This window comes from Zonotrichia leucophrys, chromosome 8 (genome assembly GCF_028769735.1).
Source record: "Zonotrichia leucophrys gambelii isolate GWCS_2022_RI chromosome 8, RI_Zleu_2.0, whole genome shotgun sequence".
Taxonomy (NCBI): domain Eukaryota; kingdom Metazoa; phylum Chordata; class Aves; order Passeriformes; family Passerellidae; genus Zonotrichia; species Zonotrichia leucophrys.
The window spans coordinates 3340321-3355751 of record NC_088178.1 but is presented as its reverse complement, the minus strand read 5'-3'; the positions used below and the strand labels follow the sequence as shown (position 1 = coordinate 3355751).

General features: G+C 59.1%; 1 protein-coding gene across 2 annotated transcripts; it reads left to right on the top strand.

Moving 5' to 3' along the window:
* The first annotated feature begins 3209 nt into the window (after window positions 1–3209).
* On the top strand, window positions 3210–14857 carry LHX4 (LIM homeobox 4). 2 transcript variants are annotated; one of them, XM_064719672.1, is made up of 6 exons: window positions 3210–3378; window positions 8458–8629; window positions 11454–11656; window positions 11823–11977; window positions 12478–12649; window positions 12740–14857. In XM_064719672.1, exons 1-6 carry the CDS (start codon window positions 3303–3305, stop codon window positions 13141–13143), a joined length of 1182 nt encoding a protein of 393 aa, XP_064575742.1. In that variant the 5' UTR covers window positions 3210–3302; the 3' UTR covers window positions 13144–14857. The 2 variants fall into 2 exon arrangements, with proteins under 2 accessions (XP_064575742.1, XP_064575741.1); XM_064719671.1 differs by having other exon boundaries at window positions 12478–14857.
* The last annotated feature ends 574 nt before the right edge of the window (window positions 14858–15431 follow it).

Below are 15431 nucleotides of genomic sequence, written 5' to 3'. Positions count from 1 at the left end.
CCTGCCCGTCTTCCCTCTCCCTCCTCGGCACAGGGACGAGCCTTTCTCCGCCGGCATCCCCGCGCTGCAGCCATAAAATCACCGGGGCTTCGCTGAGCGCCGATTAATTTTCAATTACAATTAGCAACGCCCCTGCCTGCGAGGGGAGAGGCTTTCCCTGGCTGCTGGTGAGTACCCGGCTCTCGGTGTGCTTGTCCTGCTATAGGGATGTGAGTGGGAGGGGGGAATCATTGGGATAATTCAGACTTGGGGGCGGTGGGGCTCGGGAGATGGCTTCATGCCAAGAGGTGGCCGTGGCGGCTTTGGACTTGCAGGGATGTCCCCACGTTGTTCTGGAGGAGCTGGTTCTGTCACACGAGGGGACTCTGGGAGCTGGGCTGACACCTGGCAAACTCGCTGCACGGGTGGCACAAAGCTCGGCGCCCTGGCACCTCCAACCCCGTTTGCGGTTTGCTGATTGGGACAGAGCTGCACTCGCACCCCCAGGCACGAGTCAGGACCTTAGAGTTTCCAGTTTTCCTTATATTTCCCTATATTCCTTTACATTTCCCCAATTCTGCCCGGAAACCCCCTTGTTGCACCAGGGGACAATGCACTGATGTCCCCCTCGGTGCCACAGTGTCCAAGCCAGCCCTAATTCCAATGTGCCAGGGCTGGGGCACACAAGGGAGGCTGGCTCTGTGCCTTGTCACAGGCTCTGGGATTTACCTGCATTTTATTAACCATGAATCCAGCAGGGAAGGGGTGGGAGCAGCATCCCTGCTCCTCTCTGGGTTTTGCATCATCGCCTCACGCTGCTCGGTTCTTCCCCTGGCTGCAGGGCCACAGGGCTCCAGGCAATGCCAAGGAAGGAGCAGGGCATCTGTGCCCCCCAAAAGTGCCCCAGAAATGCAACCTGATGAAAATCACCCTTCTGCAGGCTGGTCACCATCGAGCCTTAGCTCTGGTTTAGCTCTGGGAGGAGGAGAAAGCCTGAAGGTGGAACATTTCACACCCACCACATGTAGCCCCCCTCTCTGGGCACCACCAGGACCCAGCAGCATTTTGGGTGGCACAGAGAGGGTTTGCTGGGCAAGCACCTCATGCCCATCTCAACCATGTGAGATGGGAAAAAACAAACTCAAAAAAGACCAAAAAGCCCAAAGTGACCTAAAAAATCCCTAAAGAGACCAAAAGATCCCCACCAGCATAAGGAACAGATGGACAGCAGGAAGGACGGAGGGGAACAAAGCCGTGCTACCGGGAGAGGAAGGGATGAAGGCTCTGCCGGGGAGATGTGTGAGCCAGCACTGGGAAGATGCTGCTGGGGTGGTTTTTTTGGGGTGGCAGCCCCCCATCAGCAGGATGCTTCCCCACGGTGAGGGCTCGGCGCTGTTCGGCTCCCTTTGCCCGCTCAGCGCTGCCAGGAGTGATCCAGAGCAGGGCAGAGGGGGCTGCATCAATCTGGCAAAGCAGAAAAATGAATGAAAATTGAATTCCCCGAGGAGAAGGGGGTGGAGGGAGCTCTTATCCCGGCTGAGAGATAAATCAGAGCGTGCCAGGAGAGCTGGGAGACCGCGGTGACTCTCGGCAGCGGTGCGATAATTAGGGAAATAGGCTGGAAATGCAAAGCAGCAGGACGGGGCGGCGATGGGGCAGCGTCCGTCTGTCCGTCTGTCCGTGCGTCCGGCTGAACTTCTCTCGTCAATCTGCCTGCAGGACCTGCCTTTCTGCGTGTCGGGAGCCAGGCTGGGGACTTGGGGACACGGTGGCCCTGCCCCAGGGGGCTGCGGAGCGCAGGTGGCCGGGGCCGGCCGGGGGCTGGCGGTGCCTAATGCACTTAGAAGCCTCAGCGTGATTGAGGGGATGGGACGGGATGGGATGGGAGGGGCTGGGATCCTCCTCCCTGGGGTGGGAAGCAGATTTTGACGCTCGGTGAACTGCAGGGATGAGCTCTCTCCTGTATGAGTGCACAGAGCTGCCATATGAGGGGGAAGGGGGTTTGTTGGTAAAAATGGAGCTTTGGGGCGTCAAACCCCAGCATCTCATAGAAAAACTTCAAATTTTTTATTCTAAGGAACCGTCAGGCTTAATACATTTCTTAGGTTTTATTACTTTTATTTTTAAACATCTTTTTCCAGTTGCTGGCTTGTCCCATCCGCACATTTCCTGACGGGGCAGGGTTTCGAGTTTTTCCAGGTGGGAAAATCCTCTTGCTAACAGTGTGGAAAGGAAGGCTTGGCATGGGCACACCGGAGCCGTGCTCTGGGCTGGGTGAGCATCCTCCCTCACCTGCCAGAAGCTGCCTGTGCCGCCTCGGGAGCCTCGCCTTGTTCTCTGAGCAGAGCGGCATGGCCCAGCACATTTGACACCATTGTCCCCGAGCTGGTGGCACGGTGAGCACGAAAGGGTGATGCTGGGGGCACCCACCCTAACTTCAGCCCCATTTCGGTGACTTTCCTTGCTCAGCCCTTGGCTGCCAGGTGCAGCCACATCAGCGCTGGGGCTGCGTTGTCTCAGGGTTCTCCCTCAGCAGAGCCCCACGGGGATCCTCACGGTGGCCGCAGCCACCCCGAGCCCTTGGGCATTGCCACCCTTGTGCCACCCCGGCCATCGGGCTGCCAGGCTGGGCCGGCTCTGTCCGTGCCCAGAGCTGTCCCTGGGGAGCCACCATTGGCACGGGCCCCAGGGATGTGTCACAGCGCCCTGTGGAAGCAGGGCTGGCCGTGGCCGGGGTGGCAGCCGCTGGGCAGGAGCTCCCGGTGCCTCGGGATGCGCCGCTGTCCGCCGGGGCCAGGGAAGGGCCCCTTGGCTGAGCCTCCATTCCCAGCGGGGACAGGGCTGGCTGGGGCTGTGCCGGGAACGGGGACTCCCCAGCGCCTTCCATGGAGCGGGAGCGGGTCCTGGAGCCCCGGGAGCGGAGCCCGCCCGCGGCCTTGGGCCCGTCCCTCTCTGTCCCTCTGTGTCCCTCTCTGTCCCCAAAGGCACCGCCGGCCCGGCCCCGCCCCTTCCCCGCAGGCCCCGCCCCCGCCACACAAGCCCCGCCTCCTCGCCTCAGGCCCCGCCCCCGCTGGCGCGGAGCGGGCGCTGATTGGCTGCGGGGGGCCCGTCCCGCCCCCGCCCCCCTGCGGGCGGTGACGTCAGGCGCGCTCCCCGCAGGGGAATGAATGGGAGGCGGGCGGCACCGGCGGGCACCGGCACCGGGACACGGCACCGGGACACGGCACCGGGACACGGCACCTCCCGCCGCCGGGCTCCGCCGGCCCGGCCCGCGGCTCTCCCGCCCCTCTTCTCTCCCCTCCGCCGCCCCCCGGGCCAATAAAATGATGCAAAGCTCTGCGCTCGCCGCCGAAGGGGCTGTCAAGGGGCTTCCCGAGATCCTCGGTGTGCCGGTGCAACGTAAGGACGCTTTTCTCTTCTCCCTCCTTCGCTCCCTGCCGCAAAGGCGGCCCCGGGCCGGGGGGCAGCGCCCTGCGGGCAGACAGGTGCCTCCGCTCCCGTTCGCTCCCGTTCTGCACTTTCCGCTCGTTTTCCCCAGCGCGCAGCGCCGTTCACGGCCGCGAAAATGCGGAGGGTGCGGGCGGGAGAGCGGAGCCCCGGGGCGGGCGGGCAGCGGGCGGTGCGGGCCCGGCCCCGACGGGGGGGACGGCGCGGCTCCGGCTGTGCGGTGTGAGCGTGAATTGGAGCGTGAGTGTGAATATGAGTGTGAGTGTGAGTGAGTGTGCGGCCCCGGCCCCCGCCCGCCCCGCGCAGCGCACGACACCCGGCTGATATCGTTTATCGCGACAGGCGGCGGTGGGAAGGGGCCCAGGGCGGTGCGTGCGCGGCACCGGGATGGCACCGGGATGGCACCGGGATGGCACCGGGATGGCACCGGGATGCCGAGCCCGGCTGAGCGATGCCGCCGCACCCGCGTCCATCCAAAAAATCCCCTGCGTGTCCCTGTGGGTGCTGCAGCCCTGCAGCCACAGGTGGCGCGTCCGTGGGGTGCGCGCAGGGCGGATGGAGCCCGTGGGGATGGAGCGCCCCGAGGAGATGCTGGAGCCGAGCTGTGGGTGACCCACGGGGGGTGTCTGTCACCGCTGTGGTTCTCACAGCGCCGAGCCCCGCATCCCGCGGGCACTGTGGATGCCCCCGTGGATCCCGGTGGGGTTCGGCCGTGCCCCGGTGCGCCCATGGGCTGCGGGCGGGGGGGGAACCTCCTGCGCGGGAATTGCTGCTGTTGTTATTGTGATTATTATTATTATTGTTATTATTATGGTTATTTCTCCCCGTTGCCGAGAGCGGGGCGTCGCGGCGCTCCCGGAATGGGGGGACCCCAGCGGGGCCACCAGGGCGATGCTCGGCCCCCTCCCACGGCGGCACCGAGAAAGTTGCGGGGAGGGACCTGGGGCGGTGGAGCGGGGCGGGACAGCCCGGCCGGGGGGCTCGGGGGGCTCGGGGGTGCCCGCTCCGGGACAGGCTCCCCCCGCTCCGGGCCCCGGCCCCCCGGGAGGCTGGAATTCGTTTTCCGTGCGTTTTCCGGTGCTGCCTCTCGCCGCGGGAGCTGCCGCCGTTATCCCCCGGCTCGGTCCGGTCCCAGCTGCGGGAGGCTTGAACAGGAGGGCCCGTTCAGCCAATTCCACCGCAGCAGAGGGGAAGGAAAATCGCGGTCAGGGGCACAGAGCCGGGGCAGGGACAGGGACACGCAGGGTCTGTCCCACCACCGTATCCCGAGCCAGGCCGGTTCTGGGTCGCTGGGTCACGTCTATGGCCTCGGAATCCCTTGGTTTAAGAGAAAAATGAGGTGCCCAAACCACCGTGGAGCTGCATTGCTCCAGAATAGCTCCCTGAGCTGGCCCTTCCCGGGACCACCAAACTCTCATGCCCATGACATTGTCATTCCTGTACTGACTGATGGATAGCAAGAATTAGCTGGGAAGAATCCAACGAGATACTACTACTACTATTATTGTTGTTATTATTATTATTATTATTTTTACTTTATAGCTATTATTATTACGAATATTGCTATTTGTATCTCTAGAAATGCTATTATTATTAACAATAATAATAATAATTAATATTGTACTTATTTATGCGCCAAAAAAAAATGGCAGAAAGAAAATAGATGAGGCTGGGCTGCTGGAAATCGTCCTCCTGTGGTTTTCCCGCTGCCCCAGGCTGAGCCCTGCGGCCGCTGCCAGCTCCCAGCCACCTGCTTTCATGTCGTGACAGATTTGGGGCCTGATCCTGCCTCAGTGACACAGAGCACGAAGGAAATTCTCCCTGGTCAGGGAACCCCTTTCCAAGGAGCCCCCAGCAGCACCTCGATATTTCACCGCGTGTGAGAGGAAAATCCGTGACATTTCAATTTTTAATCGCTATTAAATCACAGCTTTTCCTCTCCCTTTAGCCACCAGTTTATTTTAGCAGCGGCCGTGTCCTACAGCATCTCCTTCTGCAGGATTTTGGGGAGCCGAGCTGCCTCTCCCCCCCCGGCAGGCCTCGCTTCGCCTTGCAGACGGGATCGTTAAAAATAAAATTCCGAATATTATTTATGAATATTGTTTTGCAAATCTCACCGGAGCCCAAACTTGTGCCAAAGGCTGCGGGAACAGTGCCCGGCTGCCGGCAGGCTCGGGCCAAGGGGCTGGAGCGGGGCAGTGATTGATCGCCGCCGAGAAAGTCGTTTGCCCGCAGCACTGAAATGAATTGGAAGCTTTTTTACATGTGAAGGAACGAGCTTTCCTCCCGGCAGAAAGACTTTTGAAGGAATCCCGGACTGGCGCTTCCCTTGGGCTCGGTGCAGCCTCCGGTACCGGCGGCCCGGGCCCCTTTGGGCTCCGCTTTTCCCCGCATTCCCGGGCACCCTTGGGCTCCATCCCTGCCCCTGAGCGGAGCAGGACTGATCCCCAAATACCGGGGTTTGTTAGTCCGGAGCAGAACTCATCCCCAGAGCCGGGATTTGTTAGTCCGGAGCGGGACTTGGCTGTTCGTGCCCCTCGGTGCCCGGTGCATCTCCCCCCGCTCCCCTTTGCGCTCTGGGGCATTACTGCGGCCCCCGGCCCGTTTGTTTCGTTCCAATCGATATTTCTCTAATTTTTCCCGTCGGGGAGGGGGGAATGGGGGGATGGAGCTGCCGCTGATAAATCACGGCAGCGTTGGGTGTCCGTGCGTGGGAGGGAGCGCGGGGAGGAGGTGTGTGTGTGGGGGGGATTGCGGATCTGCCCACGGGCTTTGGTGGGATGCGGCCAAATCCCGCCCGGGATGCACATGTGCTGTGCCCTCCCTTTGGGGGCAGAGGGGACCCCCAAATTCCCCCCTGCCCCGGGGCGAGGTTGGCACCGAGGCCGCTGCATGGCCCCGGTGGTGCCCGGTGGAGAGGGGGCACCCCATGGCTGTGTCCCCCCAGGAGGAGCATCCAAACCCCCTGTGCACACAAACTGGGAATGCTGGTGGGCAAAACCGGCCTGGCAGCGCCTCCTTCCCGACGTACCGATTGTACCCATTAACTTTATTCCTGTTCTATAAAATAATTCAGGCAAAACGAGCGCGATAAAGGCGAGGCAGGGAGGCAGCTGCCTCTGTGGCAAAGCTCAAAGCAGGGGCTTGAATTTGAGATATTTTCTCTCTGCCGACCAGAGGGACATCTCCTGGTTCCCCTGGCAGTTCCCCCTTTTGTTATTGTTGATATTATTACTTTTGTCATTATTATTATTTTATTATTATCATCCCGTGTTTGCACACAGACACCATTGCACACACAGGCACCTGTGCGTGGGGATGCCGTGGATCTACAGCAAAATTGGAAGGAAAATCGGTCTCCTCTTTAAAAAAAAAATCAGTTTTCTTTGGAGATTTGAAGGGAGATATCCTGTTCTCGGCTGCGGTTGTTTGCTTGTTGAAACTGAGCTGCGTCGCTGCTTTTAGGAAGGGGAAATCTCTTTGTTGGCTTTGCGAGAGTGTCGGACGGGTGCACGCAAACACACCCGTGTTTACAGAAATAATCATTTAGACACAAAACGTGGCTCCCGGAGATGCACACGCGTTTATGGAACGACCCAGAAGGATTTCAGGATTTCCTGGGGCCGGTGCCTGCGGCGTTCGCGCTGCTCCCAAGCGGGTCCCGCACACCCAGCCTGGAAATCCGTGCTGGAGGGAGGGCAGCCAAGCACCCCGGGGTTCCCAAAGCAAGAAGGGAAAGAGGGACCTCTAAAGCGGTAGAAACATTTATTTTTAATTTCTGGTGCGGTTAATGGGGCAGAAGCAGTGGCCGTGGTCTGAGGGGGATTGTCACTGTCCAGCTGGGCAGGGACGGGATCGGCCGCTCTCACATGAGGAACGTGGCAGGACCCCAAAGGATTTTGAGATAATGTTGTTCGAGGCGGGAACAATGTGAGATTTTCCTGTGCTTTTTCCTCCTTCCCCCGCTCTTTATTTCCTCCTTTGCCCGTTCCTTCCTCTTTCCCCCGCCCTTCTTTTCTTTTTCCCTTCTTTTTCTTCCTTTCCTTCCTCTTTCTTTCCCTTTTTCCTCTTTTTCTCTCCCATTCCCCTTTCTCTCCCTGCCCCCCTTTTCCTTTTTTTCTTTTCCTCCCCTGTACCATTCCTTTCCTCTCTTCCCTCACGTTTTTTTGTTTCTCTTTTTGCTCTTCTTTTTTTTTTGTTTCTGCTTAATTTTCTCCTTCTTCCTGTTTCCTTTTTGAACCTTTCCTTCCTTTTCCTTTTTTTTTAAAAAAACATTTTTCCTTCTTGTGATTTTTTCCTTCTTAAATACTTTTCCTTTAAAAATATTTTCCTTTTTTATCTTCCTCGCTTTTTACCTATTTCGCATCTTTTTTTTTATCCCTTTAAAAAATCTTTTTGCTTTTTTATCTTCATCGCTTTTTATATATTTCTTATCTTTTTTTTTCCTTTTTAAAATCCTTTTTCATTCTATACCTTTTTCCTTTTTTAAATAATAATTTCCCATTTTGTAATTTTCATTTTTCTGTATATTTTTTTCCTTTTTTTTTTAGTTTTTTAATATATTTTTTCCTTTTTAAAATCTTTCTTCCTTTAAAAAAATGTTATTCTTTAAAAATTTTTCTGCTTGGTGTTTTTTTTTCTTTGTTTGTTTGGTTGGTTGTTTTAATATTTTTTTTCTTTTAAAGCCTTTTTCTTTTTTATCTTTTTCCCCCCAAAATCCATCTGTTTCTCTGTGTGTGAGTCAGTGGGGGCTGCAAGCGCTGTCCCTGCTTGGTGGTTGTGCCATTCCAGAGCGGGGGAGAGGCGTGCAGGGGAAAACACGGCCTGAAAAACGGGGTGAGGAAGGAAAAACCCCGTGTGTGTGTGTGTCTGATCCAGCCGGGATCGGCTGTCCCGGCGGATTTTGGCAAAGCTTTGCAGAAGGGGATGTGCGGGGATTTGAGGGGTGGCATCCCCAAAACCCCCCGGGATGTGGCCGGGCAGGGATTTGGGGTGGCTGACGCTGCTGTTCTCTCCATCCCCTCCGGGCAGAGATCCCGCAGTGCGCCGGCTGCAACCAGCACATCCTGGACAAGTTCATCCTCAAGGTGCTGGACCGCCACTGGCACAGCTCCTGCCTCAAGTGCGCCGACTGCCACATGCAGCTGGCCGAGCGCTGCTTCTCCCGGGCCGGCAGCGTCTACTGCAAGGAGGATTTCTTCAAGTGAGTAGCACTCCCCGAGGCAGCGCCTCCCTGCCTGCGCAGCCCAATTTTAGCATAATTTCTCCAAAAATCTTCATGCCGCTTGTTGGTGGTGTTGTGGCGATAAGGGGATGTCGGTGCTTTGCGGCCGCCGCCGGGTGGATGCTGTTGTTGGGATGTGCCCGTGGCAAAGCCCCGGATCTCGCTGGCGCTCCTGTCCCTGCCCCGTGCCGGTGTTCAGCCCCCGGGGTGACATCCTGGGGCCGATCCATGGCCCCGCTCGGAGCTAGAGGGCAGGAGAAACCCGCGCAAGGCTCCGACAGCGACAGCGCTGCCTCTTCCCTTCCTCCCGAGTGCCTCCCTCGCCTCCTCGGGATCTGATGAATGATGCTGTTTCTCTCCCTTCACCTTTTACCTCTTTTTTGTTTTGTTTTTAATAATTTTTTTGTTCCCATTAGCGTGAAACCCTCCTTTGATTGCCTTGGCAGCTGCCTCTGAGCCGTGCGATGCCCCAGCCTTGGCATTTCCCTGCTCTAGGACACAGGACAACCCGTTCCCCATTAAAAACGGACTTTGCCTGTAGGATGCTCCGGTCCCTGGCTGCCGGTGAATTTTGGGATTTTTCCCAAGGGATAGAGAAGGATTTTTGCTGGGGGTTGGATCCTGGTGCCTTTCAGGCCCTCGGGCACTAAAGCCACCCCTGTGCCGTCACCTCCCGCTCCGGACCAGCCACACCGGCTGTCCCCACCACCCCACAGCGCAACCCTAAAGCCATTCCGGTCCGTCCCTAGACAGGACTCGCCTGCCTTGCCATCCCCAGGCTCTCCCAGATCCTCAGCAGGCATCAGGAGCAAAGATGCAGCTCGGATTTCTCCTTCCCGGAGACGGTCAGAGCGGCCACTCCAGCCCGGGTAATAACACTTCACTTCTGATATTTTCCAGCCTATTAATCTCCGAGTCGTTTAAATAGTCGCCCAAAAGGTGCGGGTAATCAATGTTAATTGGAGTTGAAAGATCAGCGACTTTCTCAGATGAGGTCCTGCCTGGATTATTTGGTGCCAATCAATAGCAGCGCCGCGCTCGCACCTCACCTTTCCTTAACCGCGCATTGATCTGGGGCTGGGGAACCTGCAGGGCACGGGAGGATTTCAGCCCAACTTCGGAGGCGCTTGGCAATGCAGGAGCTGCTTTGGAAAGGATCAGATCGATTTTTGATTTTTTTTTTTTTTTTTTTTGTCTTTTTTTTTCCTTCCCCCAAATTGCAGCTCTGGGTCCTTGGCTCTGTCCCGGGTGCTGTGTCCCCAGATGATGTGGGAGCACCCCGGGGTGTGGGGACAGTTGTTAAAATGGCTTTTACAGGTGAATTGGCAGGGGATGGAGATGACAGAGGGGGCACCAGCTCAGCCTTGGGAGCAGAAAAGCATCCCCTGTCCATCCTATCCCTCTCTCACTCCTGCTTTCCTCCTTCCCTCCATTCCCATCCTTCTTCCCTCCATTCCCACCCTCCTTCCTCCCCTCCATTCCCACCCCGCCTCCCTTTATCCTCCATTCCATCCTTCCCTCATCCCTCCCTCCCTCTCTCCTGTCCATCTCCTCTCCACCCCTCTCCCTCTCTCCCCCTTCCTCTCCCACCTTCCCTCCCCTCTGACTCCGGGAGAGCTGAGGTGTCCCCAGCGGATGTCCAGACACTCTCCCTTTAGGATACAAGCCCAGAAAATGACACAAACCAGGTTTTCCCTTCTCACCTTCTGCTTCCAGCACCCCAAAATCCTGCTGGCACCACCCGTGCCCATACCTGCCACCCATCCCTGGTGACACCTGCGTGGCTCAGGGACAGCCTCAGAGTCCCAGCCGTGGTGGCTGTGCCCTGGATTTCCAGCGGGGATGAGCAGCCATGGGGCTCGAGGGTGATTTTTGGAGCTGCTCAGGCCTCGGGGGACAGCCAGAGGTGCCTGGAGTGGCTGCACTCCCAAATGTCACTGCCTGTCCCCGCAGCCTCGGGCTGGGCCAGAGGGATTGGGGCGCTCGGGGCGCTCCTGTTCCTGCTCCTTCAAAGCAGACAGGGCAGTTTTATTCTGAGCTTTGTCACCTGGATGCTCTGTGGGTCCTCAGGGCTGCTCTGGGGAGCGGGGGAGACCTCACAGAGCCCTGTGGAGCCAGTGGGAGGTGGGGATCTGCCCCAGCTCAGTCCCACAGCGTCTGTTACCAAAAACACCTGTGCAACATCCACTGACTTTTGGCTTCCTCCTCAAGGCACGAGTCACCCTTCATTCAGTGAATTCCCCTCTTGCACACTTCCTGCAGCATTCTTGCACACTCACATTCACTGCATGAGCCTTCCCCACTCCCTGCGTGTCCTGTGCCATCCTTGCACGTTTCTTTCACGCTGCTCACACCCTCCTTGCACCGTGCTCCTTCCACGCTTCTTTTCCCACTCTCACCCGCACCTTGCACCCTGCAGCCGAGCTGGCAGCTCTGCTCTGCCCCACCCCACCCCACGCCCCTGCCAGGCCATCGTTGTGGTGTAAGAGCCCCATCATTCCGCATTAATCTGGGATTCATCATGCCAGCGGGGCGGCGTAATTAATTTATTTGGTATTAATGTGGATGAAATATGTACTGTCCTTGCAGGGGAAAAAAATCAGGCAGCCTATAAGCATTAGTTAAAAGAATCATTAAAATCAAACCTTGCTGGGCTCCATTAGGCCGCTCTCTCGCTCTGAGGAAGATAAACCCCCGCCGTGTGAAGTGTCACGCATAATAAGGTTGATCGCTGGTTTCAACTCTGCCCATCCCCAAACCCCACCGGGCCGGGGGGCTCAGGGTCTCCCTGTTCCCCCCGCAGGCGTTTCGGGACCAAATGCACGGCGTGCCAGCAGGGCATCCCCCCGACCCAGGTGGTGCGCAAGGCCCAGGACTTCGTGTACCACCTGCACTGCTTCGCCTGCATCATCTGCAGCCGCCAGCTGGCCACGGGCGACGAGTTCTACCTGATGGAGGACGGCCGGCTGGTCTGCAAGGAGGACTACGAGACGGCCAAGCAGAACGGTAGGCACCCCGAAAGGGCTGCCAGGGGCGCGGCGCGCTCGGGGGCTCCGTGCCCGCTGGGTGACCCGCGGCAAGCGGCGCTGCGGGCTCGGGGCGGCCGCTTTTGGGGAGGTTTTCCCCAGGATCTGCTGCTGCTCGGGGCTGCTACCGGCTCCTTGGCTTGCAGATGACTCCGAGGCGGGCGCGAAGCGGCCCCGGACCACGATCACGGCCAAGCAGCTGGAGACGCTGAAGAACGCCTACAAAAACTCCCCCAAGCCCGCCCGCCATGTGCGGGAGCAGCTCTCCTCCGAGACGGGGCTGGACATGAGGGTCGTGCAGGTGAGGCCGCGGTGCCCCTCTCACCCTGCCCCGAGAGAGGGGCCATGCAGCCTCTGGGGGCTGGGTTTAGGGGTGCAGGGGTCACAGGGGCATTGGGGCGCCTGGAAGCCGGGCTGCAGGGGTTTAGGATGCTGGATTGCATGGGGATGTGGGAGCTAGGAGGTTGGCATGCAGGTTTGCAGCGTTCAGGAATGCTGGGTTGCATGGGGGTGTGGGAGCTGGCATACCGGGATGTTGGTGTGCCAGAATGTTGGTATGCCAGGATGCTGGGATGCAGGGATGTAGGGGTGCTGGGATGGATGTAGGGGTGCTGGGATGCATGTAGGGGTACTGGGATGGATGTAGGGGTTCTGGCATGTAAGGGGTGCCAGGATGATGGAGCACTGGGTTTCACGGGTGCTGGGCTGCAGAGGCGCTGGATCGCGGGGCTGCTGCCATGCAGGACCGCCAGGGTGGCGGGGCGGCCGCGGTGCCACCGATGTGCCCATTGCCCGCCGCAGGTGTGGTTCCAGAACCGGCGGGCCAAGGAGAAGCGGCTCAAGAAGGACGCGGGGCGGCATCGCTGGGGGCAGTTCTACAAGAGCGTGAAGCGGAGCCGCGGGGGAGCGAAGGTGGACAAGGAGAGCTCGGCCGAGGACTGCGGCGTCAGCGACAGCGAGCTGAGCTTCCGCGGTGAGCGCGGCGCCCGAGCGGGCCCGGGGGGACGCGGGGCCGCCCCCGGCGCTCACCGCCCGCCTCCGCTCTCCCTCCTGTCCCCGGCAGACGAGCAGATCCTCTCCGAGCTCGGCCACAACAACAGCAGCAGCAGGGTTTACGGCTCCGTGGGGGACGTGGCCGGCGGACAGTTGCTCAACGGCGGCTTCTCCATGGAGGGCACGGGACAGACGTACCAGGACTTGCGGGACGGGAGCCCCTACGGCCTCCCGCAGTCGCCGTCCTCCATCTCGTCGCTGCCGGCGCACGGGCCCTTGCTCAACGGGCTGGACTACGCCCTGGACGGCGGGCTGGGGCTGGCGCCCGGCGCGCAGGGGGTGAGTCACACGCTGCGGGCCATGGCCGGGGGGGGCCCCACCTCCGACATCTCCACGGGCAGCAGCGTGGGGTACCCAGACTTTCCCACCAGCCCGGCCTCCTGGCTGGACGACATGGATCACCCTCCCTTCTAAGCGCTGCTCGCCCCCGCCCCGGCCCCCCGCGCTCCCCCGGCCCGCAAGCAGCACCGAGGGCACCGCCGGCGGCTGAGCTTCCTGCCCGGGAGATCCCGAGGGAATCGGCCCTGCAGGGCTGCAGGGAGGGGGGACAGCGCGGCCGGGGCGGGGGATGCACGGATGCCTTTGGGTGTAAGCACAAGAGAGGAGCCGGCCGCGGCGGGGCCGGCGGGAGGGAGAGAAGAACACTCGGGGGTGGCAGAGCCCATCCCGGCCCCGCGGAGCCCCGCAGCCCTGCCGAGCACCGCTGCTGTTCTCCAGAGTTATTTTTCCATATGGTGTTGAAACGCAGCTCGGCGCTGCCCGGAGCCTCCGCGGACAGAGAAGTCTATATTGTAGAAGGGTTTATTTTGCCGGGGGCATTGCCCCGCTGCCCAGGGGCCATCCTGCCTGCTCCTGGCCCAGCGGCACTGATTTATCCCCGGGCACGCAGGAGCGTCGCTGCTTTGTACCGTGGTCACACGAGGGGAAGGAATAAAAACAAATCGCCTCCATCCCGGGATGCCCGCTGGCCAGGCTGTGCCAAGGCAGGGCCAGCCGGGATTGCCTGGGGCTGGCACCGGCACAGCAGCCACTGCAGGGGTGGGTGAGAGAGGTGGGCAACCTTTGCTATGAGGGCATTGCAAAAAAATTCCTCCCATCTATGGGGGAACAGGAATTTTGTCAGCTGCAGAAGCCCTGCGTGGTGGTGGGAAGGGGAGATGGGGCTGTGAGATGCTCCTGGTGTGAGTCACCCTCCTCCTTTGGTGCCGTGGGTCTGGTGACACTGAAGGGGGAGTGCAGGCAGCCAGGGAGGATCCCGGCGGCTCTGGCACATCCCACCAGCCCCACGGGGTCTGCTCCTGGCCAGGCTCACTCAGCACCAGCCCTTGCTCGAAGCCACATGCCCATGTCTCCCAGCACAGCCACAGCCCCTGCCCTCAGACATTCAGCCCCACGGATAAGATCCAGCCCCACACTCTCTGCCCAGCTCTGCCCCAGCCCCACAGGGATGCCCTCGCCATGGGGTCCCTGTGCCCTCCCTATCTCTGGGGTGATGCTGATGATCCCAGGCTGCCCTTCGGGGAGGGCTGGGGGTGGATCCAGTTAGTCCAGGCTCCTTCCAGAGCTGTGCAGGCTGCAGAAGCAGAGGGGAAAAAATACTAAAAAAAAAAAACAAAAAGAAAAAAAAAAAAAAAAGAAAAGCCACACGAGAAAGCACATCACTGGTCTGTCCTTGTCCTTCCTTGCCCCCCCAGCTGGGTGCCTTGGTGCTGCAGGAGCTGCCCCAGCTGCATCCACGTGCCTCCCCCTCCCCAGCCTTGGGTGCTGCTTCGTGCCAAGCTCCGGCCCTGGTGGGGAGGGGGACGGGGCAGAGCTGTGCCTGCTGCTCCCATCCCCTTCAACAAGGCCAAATGCCTCCTCCCCTCGCTGTGTAAATTTTGTACAGTTCCAGAAAGTGAGAGTCTTCTTTCCTGGGGGAATAAAAAGGAAAAAAAAAACCCAACAAAAAGAATAATAATAAAAAATTTTAAAGAATAAAACCTTATTTATTGCCATGTCTTGGGGGAGAAATGATCCCCCCAAATTGCCCCCGGATTCGGGCCCAGGGCGTTGCTTTTGTACCCTGCCTCAGTGTGTTGGCATGAGATGTGTACAGTCACCCCCTCGCCGTGAGGGAAAGCGATGGCAAATAAACTCGGGATGCTTTTTAGCAGCTGCTGTCTTGGGATTTTCTGTCTTTGGGATTTTCTGTCTTTGGGATTTTCTTCCCCAGTGGGAGGGCAGTGCTCACCACTGGCATCACCTGCTCTGGCGCTGTTTGCTCTTTGGGGTCAGCATTGCCAGCTCGTGTCTGGGTGGTGGCACTGACATCCCTGGGGGATGGAATGAGTGGCACTGGTCATCGTGTCCTGGTTTTTGCTGGGTGGGAATCTCCATGGCAGCCAAGGTGGCACAGCTCCCCTGCCCCCTGGCAGCAGTGACAGTGCCTGGCTGTGCCACCACAGCATTCAGCGGGCACAGGTGAGATGGAAGGGCCGTGCCAGGCAGGAGGGGCAGAGGGCTCCAAGCCCCTCCATGGGCACCTGTGTGTTGGCTTTCTGCATTTTAATCATTTTAACATTTAATGCTTCTCAATTAAAGTGATTTCCTGGAGTAGATGCCAAGCTTAGGGCGAATGCACATTAACCACTTTCTGTATGGGTAGTTAAAGGCACCAAGGGATTTAACAGCAATCTGCAAGGCTGCTGGGGGAAAGGTTTGGC